The sequence below is a fragment of the Eucyclogobius newberryi genome, unplaced genomic scaffold, assembly GCF_026437365.1.
Source record: "Eucyclogobius newberryi isolate DKJ021-1_F unplaced genomic scaffold, fEucNew1.0.hap1 SCAF_13, whole genome shotgun sequence".
Taxonomy (NCBI): Eukaryota; Metazoa; Chordata; class Actinopteri; order Gobiiformes; family Gobiidae; genus Eucyclogobius; species Eucyclogobius newberryi.
Window position 1 is genome coordinate 4525778 of NW_027315757.1, and position 11114 is coordinate 4536891.

The 11114-nt window shown below is 42.0% G+C and overlaps 1 protein-coding gene across 2 annotated transcripts in view; it reads left to right on the forward strand.

Moving 5' to 3' along the window:
- Positions 1-10125, forward strand: part of LOC140357844 (actin-related protein 2/3 complex subunit 1A-A) — a 17231-nt gene extending 7106 nt beyond the window's left edge. The window contains exons 6-10 of one of the 2 annotated variants that reach the window (XM_072442373.1): positions 1744-1950; positions 5938-6013; positions 9160-9350; positions 9592-9682; positions 10025-10125. In XM_072442373.1, the coding sequence (XP_072298474.1) occupies positions 1744-1950; positions 5938-6013; positions 9160-9350; positions 9592-9682; positions 10025-10030 (571 nt within the window). In that variant the 3' untranslated portion in view covers positions 10031-10125. The remainder of the gene's footprint in view (positions 1-1743; positions 1951-5937; positions 6014-9159; positions 9351-9591; positions 9683-10024) is intronic. The other variant, XM_072442374.1, reaches the window with a different exon arrangement.
- Positions 10126-11114: the final 989 nt, after the last annotated feature.

The following is an 11114-nucleotide window of genomic DNA, read 5'->3' on the forward strand; positions in this document are numbered from 1 at the left end:
GAGGGATCTTTCTTAAGTGCCCTGTTAAAAGTTGTCAAAAGGAGTATGTATTTTTTAAAGCTTTATACCACCCTGAGGTGAACCTATCGCTCCTGGAGATGTATTGTTCTTTCATATTTTTGATTGCACCTTGTTTTTCAGCTCCCTTTTTATTTTGTTCTTCTGACATAACAGGCTGACCAGAAAGGAATTTATATAATCTTCTTTATCTTCTGGAATTTTTGAGAAACGTTTTTTATAGAAGGATTCACATGCTGGTTGAATTTGGTCTTTGGTCTGTTTGGTTAAGATCACTTTGCCTGTTCCGTATTTTAGAAATTGTTCTCTCAGCTTGTTGTTTTCTAAGTTTCCAAGATAGTAATTTAGAAGGTTTTGATCTTATCTTTGTTTGGTAAAGAGCATTTTCTTAGCTATTTCCTGTGAAGTCAGGTCATTAATTTCTTCTTATCTTTTTAATTTCTTGTATATTTTTAAGGCATCCTTTTTGGCTTGGTTTAATTCATCTTGCAGATCATTTAGCTTTTTCTCCCTTTGTTTCTTTTTTTTCGGAGTTTGTGGCTATAATTTGTCTTTCAAGACTGCTTTGCAAGGGTCCATGACATCAGCATAGTAGAACGTAATCTCGCCCCCTGGTGGATCATACACATTTAATAGAGTGAAAACCTTTCTATTAATATTTCTTTATCCCTTTAACCAGGAACCTCTTTATCCTTACATTCAAAACTCTGCTCAAAAGCTTTTCGGTTTGAAATAAATATTGCAACTCCCCTTCTGTGTTTGCCTCTGTATGATGAATAGTCATTTTTTTTTTTTTTTTTTGATGTTCAGTGTCATTCAAATGTGCTCTTGTAAATACATAATGTCTATTCTTTCTTTTTTCATTCTTTAAAATTCTGGCAATTCTTTTGATTGGGTTCAGTGCCATTCACATTAAAGAATTTCCAATTTCTTTCCAATTCCATTGGATTGATTGTATTGAGCTTATCATTGATAAGTTTTGAATGTTTGAAATTACAAGATTTTATAAAATTACAAACACTCATGATGATGTACAAGGTGAGAAAGTTGATGATGATGATGATGATGGTGGTGGTGGTGGTGGTGGTGGTGGTGGTGGTGGTGGTGGTGGTGGTGGTGGTCGTCGTCAAAGATAAAATAGTAAACACAAGGGTTCATGCTGGAAACCGGCACTGATCCCAAAGAGATGCAGGAGAGAGTAAAAGAGAGTACAAGAGAGGGAGGTCCAATCCTAATGAAGGGCCCCCCCAAAAAAACTCCCCTGGCACTCCTGACACCGATCCTCAGAAAGATCTGGATATATACCCTCCCTGGCTCACCACGCCCCCTGCTGCACTCTGCATATACTTTCAATTTCCCACATTTGACACATTGATGAGCAGATTTAGTCAGAGTTTATGTACTAAAGCAGACAGCCAACATGGAGCATAAAGTCTGATCATGTCAGAATCATGTCACTATCATCAGTCTCTTCGCGCTGGTGGCTCCATCTCTCCCGCACTCACATTTTACTGTCTGGTTTACTCTTTCGGCTACTCTTATTTCCTTCTTAATTGTGTCTTTCACTCTCTTGTTTTGTTCTATTTATTTTTTTCATAACATAAAAAATATATACATCTTAAACAAAATAGATCAAAGCCTAAAGATCTGATTAGTGAATGATTAGAAGAGCTGATATAAATTGTTGCAGACGTAGTTTAAAATGATATTTGATTGTGTTTCTAGGATTTTCTCCACCTACATTAAGGACATTGAGGACAAGCCGGGGCCCACAGCTTGGGGGGTGAAGATGCCATTTGGGGAGGTGCTGCTGGAGCACAAAGACTGTGGTGGCTGGGTGCACAGTGTCTCCTTCAGCCCCAGTGGAGACCAGCTGGTGTGGGCAGCTCACAACAGCAGCATCGCTGTGGCTGATGCTTCCAAGAATAAGGAGTGAGTTCAGCCTGTCACAATTACTATGAACTTACACATGAATATATGAAAGAGTCTGTTTTTGAGGCTCCAGACTTATTGTACCACCTTCTTTGTGGAAGAGGCGGGAGGTATTTCAAAAATAGGAGATATGTCAAATTGGTAAGATGTCAAATAAGATAACTTGATAAAGTGCAAAGAAAAAAGTTCATTAAAATAGGTTTATAATAGGGCAATAAATCAAATCAATTGGATTAATTCGGGTCTTTAATTATTGGCGATGGGAAAACATTTAAAATAGTTAAATAGGAGGGGACAAAAGCAATGTTTTCACACTTCCCACACTCCCACGCAACTATTGTCAAAGAAAGGACAAACTAAAGCCCAGTGCATATTTAACAAGCCTTTATTACTTAATTAGAGCTGCAAGTTGCATCTTTGAGGAGCCTTAAGTAGTTTAATCTGTGAACATTACAAGTTTATTGTTCCTTCGCGAATATTCGGGTGCGAATGTCTTCGGGAAGAGTCCAGCGAACAATCCAGTGTCTTTTTGACTTTACTGCGTTACAAGAGGTGCAGCCTGAGATTTGTGAGTGAACAGTGAAGTTTTCTACAATGAAGTCCCTGTTTGCGTCTTGTCTTCTTTCCCCCTGGAGTATCCATCCGGACGCTAGAGGAGACGTGCAGCAGACAAACTTCTAGTGTGTGTTCACCCCTGACAGAGTAATATTGTGCAGAGGACATTAAGATGAAACAAAACAAGCAAATGTTAATCGATGACAATGTACCTATTAAACCAATTTAAAATGAACTAAAGCAGACTATAAGCCCATAGGCATTATAGGCTTTATAAATTGCAGGCATATTCAAATTTTGGGTGATTACAATTTTAATCAAAGTGCAACTTTTGTGCCATATCACCCATCCCTTGGCCATATTATTTTAAATTGAATTTTAAGCGCTTTTGACCACGTTTCCTCCCATTGTAGGCTTAATAGAGTTGTATTTTTCATGCATGCTTTAGATTTTCTATATAGTCCTGCACGGAGGCTTGAGTGCTCAGTATTTTTAGCTAGCTCCTTACTGCAAAGTAATATTTAAAAATTAATTTGAGTGCAAGTTATAATTCTAGTCGCGTCCAATTGTTGGGGCAGTTTGTGTAATGCCTTTTTTTCATATTGGCCTTTCCTGCCACCAAAAGTATGTTCCAAAGGTATCCATTTATTGTGTCCATGGCAGGAGTTTTGAGGCCCAAATACACGGTTTTGAATAGGACACTCCCAGAACCCACAGTAATGATGAGTCACTTGGCAACCAAGTGAATAATGGGCATTTTGACACTGTGTTGTTTAAGTGCAGTTCTATGCAGCATGTGCCATATTTTCCAAATAGTAATACTAATGGCGGCTTTTCTTTTTCCAAAAGGTCATGGTTTTTCATTGTATAGCGACAGCGTATTCCTAACCGTTTGTCGCTACTGGGAGATCCAGAACTAATGCTCTTCAGTATACAATTTGTCAGGGTATAGTCCGACTGTGAAGGATTTCCATGAAATATGCAGCTCTTAGATCAATGAAACAATATGGCAAAAAGAGGATGGATGGCACAAAATGTAGAGAAAACTGGAGGTTTGACCACCCAGGTCTATGAAAGCGATAAAAATCATGTGATCTCTTGTCACCCAAACACCCAGTGCCCTGACACCTCTGCGTTCATATAGACTTTCCTGCATCATGCCCCATTGTGGCCAAATGAAAACAAGGTCACCTAGTGCCCCAACATAAACACCAGGGTGACCTAAAATAACCCCAACCAAACAGTGACAAAATGGCATCTGCACTCTGCTTAATCCACTGCAGTGAACCTTTCCAGTATTACTGATGGATATATATGGGACACTAGTTTTACAGTTTTGGTTTGGCCTGTACTAATAGTGGGAGTAATTTTATATAGTGTAGAAATCAACACCACACTAATCGGGACCAAGATCTACACAAGACCACAGGGTCCCGAGACGAGACGAAGACCACTGAATGTCGAGACCGAGACCAGACCAAGACCACTGAATGTCGAGACCGAGACCAGACCAAGACCACTGAATGTCGAGACCGAGACCTAGACCAATTCAAATTTTCCAGGGGGCCAGATTTTTTGGGGGGGCCGGACTACAAAATCACACCACAATTTTATGTTTTATCTCTATAATGGCCACAAACGACTCACAGAGGCAATTCAATAACAAAAATCAACATGGGACTTTACTTTCAGAGAACTAAAAATATCATAACATTACCAACAATGGGACAAAAGCACTAAAATCCAGGCGATGCAAACCCAGTGGTCATCAGAAATCTGACTTGACTAGTGCAAAGCAGACCTAGGAGAAGACCAGGTTTAAACCAAGATTTAACAAACCATCCATCCGCCGGGACTCTCAGACTTGCCTCTCCCCAGACACTTCCTCCAACTCCTCCGGGGGGATCCCGAGGCGTTCCCAGGCCAGTTGAGAGACATAGTCCCTCCAGCGTGTCCTGGGTCTTCCCCAGGGCCTCTTCCTGGTGGGACATGCCCGAAACACCTCCCCAGGGAGGCGCCCAGGAGGCTCTGGAACAGATGTCCGAGCCACCTCAGCTGGAGGTGCAGTGGCTCTATTCTGAGCTCCTCCTGTGTGACTGAGCTCCTCATTCTATCTCTAAGGGAGCGCCCAGCCACCCTGCGGAGGAAACTCATTTTGACCGCTTGTATTTGAGTCTTGTCCTTTCGGTCACTCTTCCACTTGGGACAAGGACCCCCCACCCACCTGGAGAGGGCAAGCCACCTTTTTCCGGTCGAGAACCATGGCCTCGGATTTGGAGGTGCTGATTCTCATCCCAGACGCTTCACACTCGGCTGCAAACCGTCCCAGTGCATGTTGCAGGTCCGGGTTTGATGGAGCCATCAGGACAACATCGTCTGCAAACAGCAGAGATGAGATCCTGTGGTCCCCAAACCGGACACCCTCCGACCCCTGACAGCGCCTAGAAATTCTATCCATAAAAACTATGAACAGAACCGGTGACAAAGGGCAGCCCTGGCGGAGTCCAACATGCACTGGGAACAGGTCTGACTTACTGCCGGCAATGCGAACACAGCTCCTGCTCCGGTCATACAGGGACCGGACAGCCCTGAGCAAAGGGCCCCGGACCCCGTATTCCCGGAGCACCCCCCAAAGGACACCCCGAGGGACACCGTCGAAAGCCTTCTCCAGATCGACCAAGCACATGTGGACTGGTTGGGCAAACTCCCATGAACCCTCGAGCACCCGATGGATCGCATTAAAATATGTTAGAAACATTTTCAGAAACAAGAAGCATTTCAAATCATAGTGAATATTGAGTCAATGAGGAGAGAGTTTTAGGTGGTTGATCCAGTAGTGTTCCCGCCTTGAGAGTAGGACCTCCAAATTACAACCTCTGTTCAATCCCAATGTATTTTAATGATAAAATAAGATTATGAAATTAAACGGAATGTTCTGCCACAAGATAGTTTAGCCCCCTGGGCTACTCCCATCTGCACTAGTTTTATAAAAAATATATGACTAAGGCAGAAATCTAAACATATTTACCATCTGAGAGTGCGATGCTTTGTTTGAAATATTTACACATCTCCTCCTGCATCTGCTTCTCAAGTAGACTTTTTGGTCCACAGTCTGGCTGGCTAGCTATCTCCATTCAAACAAGCTGGTCACATCACCTTGCCAAGCTGCAGGTCAGAGCTGTGTAGAGGTGACCTAGTAAGAATGTGCTTTTTTTACCCCAGCCATTTCGAAAATACCTAGTAATCAGTTATAGGTGCAATGTCGCCCCACCTGATTTGTTTTTTGATCTGCTATGAAGAATTTCCTCGCCAAGGGAATTCTGTCTGCACTTCAGATTAGTTCTAGTGACGTAGGAGTGAGTGCTACTTTGGGAGACCTCCTTATCAACAACCAGATAATTTTTGTAATCACACAAATCCCCTCTTCCACAGGGTGACCACACTGACCATGCAGCGCCTGCCTCTGCTGAGTGTGCTCTACGTCAGCCCCACTGAGATTGCTGCTGCGGTAAGATTTATTGTCTTTACTTGAACTTCAGAGTTTTTAATTATCGAGATATTGCTGGGTAATATCAAAACAAAACAAAACAAGACCCATCTCCTTTATTTAACGGAGGGCTTGAAAATCAAATGGATTTCAAGTTCCTGTTTGTAGGCGATAGTATGAGGACATACATGTGCCCATTCACAAGAATGAATATTGCTTTGAATTTCTAAATGCTATGGCTAGATTTTCAACACTCTGAAACTCCTGGATATGCAGATTTGTTGTTGTTGTTGTTGAAATATAGCAAGTTCAATAGTCTCATGAGCCTTAACTAGTATTAAATTAGCACATTTAATTTGGATTTTAATGTTTGTTTGGTAAAAGGCAGATAAAACTGTCCAGTCCTCCCCAAAACTCCGACTAACTCACTCACGCTTTCTCCTTTTGGTCAAGTTTAAGATAAATCCTTATAATCCTGATATTACAATTGGTCAACTAAGACCCTATTGATCAATTAATCAACTAAGGCTGCAGTTATTTTATTACTTGGTTTACGGATCCGCCGCACTTAGATTATTGATTTCTAATTTATAAATAAAATAAACTATCGCATTTTTTTTATAAAGTACCGCCGACAATGCAAAATAGCATTAAATAAAAAGCGGTATTAAGTCAAAAGATAAGAGCGCGTGAAGCAATTTTTTGCCAAAATCCTGCGGGAGTAATTTATTTTGGAAAGCATTGTACTGACGCTCTGCCTAACAGATCCATGCGCTACGCGAGTATGCGCGATGCATCATGGGTGCTCAGAGCGCTCAACGCTCCATGGGTCAGTGTGGTTTCGCATAACTGTTCTATCTGGGAGGCCATATCGTCTTGAAAAAATATGCAAGTGGTGATGGGGATGATACAGTTGGAGATATACTAAACAGACACCTGCCCGACAAAATATGTGACCGCGATGTCATGGAAATCACCTGCAGCAGCACCGATGACAGCGAGCCTCTGGACTATATATATTTTTCCTGCCTGTCGCCATATTTCCTTGAATTATTATATTAATGTTTTATGAAGAAAAAATCTTTTGTAATTGAAATTATATTTATATTTCGTCCGCCTGTTCAATTTATTTAATAAAAAAATCCGTAAACCAAGTAATATAATAACTGCGGCCTAAATTGCTAAATGAAAACTTTCCAGTTTATATAGCCTAATAGGATTGTACTTATGGTAAACTAAGAAAAGTATAAAAATACATAAAGTGTGGATATGGTGAGGCCAGTAACACTTTGATCAACTGAAAACAACAATCCGATGTTAACTATTGGCTTTTTAATACATCATTTATGTAAACATCTCCGCCCACATAAGGTTTACTCCAGCTCCCCAGTTCTTCAAATTGTAGCTTCCTATCAGCTTGTACAAAGTTTGTTACATAGGCAGACAAGAATCCACAACCAGTTATGTATGTTTAGATATTTATCATTTGAAAGCTTAAGTGAGTGCGTTTTTTAATGACACATATGTGATGGGCTTTGAAGTAGAATGATGTGGCAGCAGCAGCTTCACTCTGTGCCTGGTCATCAACAAGAAAACAGAGGAATCTGAGCTTGTTGCTTTGTAACTTTTAGTTTAACAGTGTACATTTTAGTGTAAATTTAAAAAGGAGTAAACGGATGAAAAAGCGAACATATTTGTGACTATGGCTCCGTTCATCTTTGTTATTTGCGCAGCGTTAAATGATCTGTTGCTGTCAGACCTTGTCACAATAAAGCTGCTTCCGTATCTGGAAAACTGAAAATAATGGTGGGAGATATGTGGCCTATTTGTTTCGGGCATTGGTTTCTATTACACCTTATTAAGTAGTCTTGTGATTGTGAGGATGCTAGACTAAAGTGGTATCTATTCTACAGTAATGAGGGTTACCTAATGTAACTGTAGTTCTATGAGTATGCATCGCCCTCTACGGCAGGGATAGTAAACTCCTTTTGGGTCACGGGCCAATATTCAACCCTTCAACATCACGTAAAAATGATAAGAAATAAATAGCTTTATATAGCCTATTAATAGTTCTATATGATCCTGTGGCACAAATCTGCAGCAGGTGAAATGAGTCCATATTCATACATTAGCAGCAGGAACAGGAATATGGACTTGTGATGTGATTTCTGATATGAAATGTTGATATCACCGACATGTTGCTGTTGCTGAACAAATTCGATCTGCGTTCACTATTTTTATAGTTTAAGCTTTAGAATAAACTCTTCATGTAGTGAATCAAATGATTGCATCGGTCACATTAGTGTGGACACAGCTCACAGCAGCTTCACTCTGTCATGTTAATACTTGATTACACTCTGACCTGTGTTTTCCCCGTGGCTCTGTCCAGGCTTGCACTTGTCACTTGTTTCCCAAAGCCACAACACTAAAGTTTAGTGCGTGTACTGCTAACTTTACAATAACACCATCCCCTAGTGGACTGAGCAAAAACAGAATAGTGCGCATCAGCACTTTTCAGCCCGAGGCATTTGCTCCAGCAACGCGGAAGAGGAAGAGTTGGAGTGACCAGTTCCCCCCAAACCTCCGAGGAAGGAAGGAGACGCAGACGGACACACAAAGGGCAACATCCACTGAGCTCATGTCATCTCAAGAACTTTTGCGACAACCAAAAAAGACAACTTTTAGTCTCCGTCCTTTATAATTCTGTGCCCGTCTTAAAAGAAGTTGCATTTTCCAGCCAACACATTTTTACTTGGCCTTAATCTGCGATAACAGTGCACTTTCAAGGACATTGCTTCAAGGCCATCGCTCGCTCCTCAAGGAGGAGAGAATCCAATGTTTCTTCAGCCTCGGCACCAGAGTTTTAAACCGAGCAGCCCATGTTCCTCAATATACAATAGCAACTTCATTAAGGCCAGTAGGGAAGAGTGCAATATTTACTGCACTTTTAGGCCATTTTGGAAAAGCATTAATGACTTTATTAAAGCCTATAGAGACAATTGCATGTTCTAAAAACACCTGTAATTCAATAATGCAAAATAAGTAACTTAATACCATACTGTGGAAAAAAGCATTTCCATGGGGGAAAAAAAGCCACAATTGATCAAACTACCGGACCAATAGGAGTAATGCTGCTATGTTTGTGAACCATGCTTGCTGTGCCTCAGGGTCATGGCTGCTGCCCGTACCAGTACTCCTACCAAGGCCCGGGAAGTCTGCAGTTTGTCAAGAAGCTGGACGTGCCCAAGCAAACTTCAAAGAGCACTGTGTCGGCCATGCAACACTTCCGCAACCTGGACAAGAAGGCCACAGACGAGGACAGCAGTGAACTGAACACACTACACCAGAACAGCATCACGTACGTCACTTTTAATCAGCACTGCTCTCTTTCTGTACTACTAGCTGCATTTCTGAAAAATAATGGTGGATTCTTTGAAGTCAATGGCATCTCCAAACTGATTCTGACTCAATCTTGTGTCACTGAAACCTCTGAAGACAGATATACGCTCTAATCTCAAACAGACTGGACTAGGAATATTTTATACCTCTTATATCTTATACTGTCGCTCACTTTATCTATTCATCCATTATGTTTTCAGTCAGCTGTGCATCGTGTCCGGGGCCAGGGACAATGTGAGCTCCTTCAGCAGTGTAGCCCTAGATGGAGCCATGGTGGTCTGGGACCTCCAGGTACAAAACAGACATCAACACACACACGCGCACACACGCACACGCGCACACACGCGCACACACACACACACACACACACGTGCACACACACGTGCACGTGCACACACACACACAAGCACACACGCACACGCGCGCACACACACGCGCACACACACGTGCACACACACGTGCACACACACACACACGTGCACACACACGTGTACACACACACACACGTGCACACACACGTGCACACACACGTGCACACACACGTGCACACACACGTGCACACACACGTGCACACACACACACACACACGAATGGCCACACTTGTACTGACAGTTGTCTCTTGTTGTTTGACAGCAGTGAGTCCTGCCACAAGATGAGCTTCACTGAAACGTCTTCGTCATTGAAACACAAATGAAAGAACTAAAACAAGGAAATAAATTTTACAACAACCTCTACTCTGCTTGCAAATGATTTACATAGCATGTCATCTTTCACATTTTGCAGAATGATATTCATGGGTTTCAGGAATAGGGATTCCTTCCTGATTCACAGGATTTGACGCAGCAATGGTCATAAGTCATTATTGCAATAATCGCACAACTAAAATGTTTTATATTTTGAATGTCGACAGGTCCTTATAAAACCCATGAATCACTTTTGTTTCAGGAAGCATGGTGTCAGATACCTGCACAACTCCATGGAGATAGAAGGTTGAAACCATACCTGCTTTCAGTGCCCTTATCTCTTCAGATCCCAGAAGCTAAGCCTGGTTAGTACTTGGATGGGAGGCTCTCTAGTGCAAACTGTCATTGTGTGTTTAGGCAAGGCACACAATTGCCCAATATGAATCTATATATAATAGGTCAAATCCTTCAGCAAAGGTAGTCCTGACCAAGCCTAGCACAAATATCTGGAGCTGGGTCCCTGGGCGACCACTGCTCCTGAGGAGATGCGTCAGTGGCATTGAAGGGTGGGTCGAATGGAGAGAATGGATTTCCCGACGAGTGACCAATAAAGTGTACCTAAACCTAAACCTTATGCGTGGGTGTTGGCGATTGGAGGAGCTGATGGCGCAGATTGGCAGCCTCACTTCTGCCCCATGGCCGTTGTGGCTACAGTATGGAGTGAAAGAATGATGCACTATGAAACATGTTGAGTGTCTTGAGCTGTCAGCTAAGAGATGGATGATGATAATGGGTTCAGTTGGTGCTTCTCCAGGTTATTTGACACAGATGAGAACAATGCTCTATGCTGTGGTATTTCTAACATAATTTGGTGTAATGAGAATAACATCCAACCACCATAAACTGTTAAACTATGTTCATAAACTGCAAGGATTCAACAAGTGCTCCTGTCAAAAGTGCTCCTGTCAAACGTGCAGGAACCACTTTCTTGTGCAGCAGACCCTTTCGCTTCTCTGGGGATGCAAGGTTTTCCAAGGTCA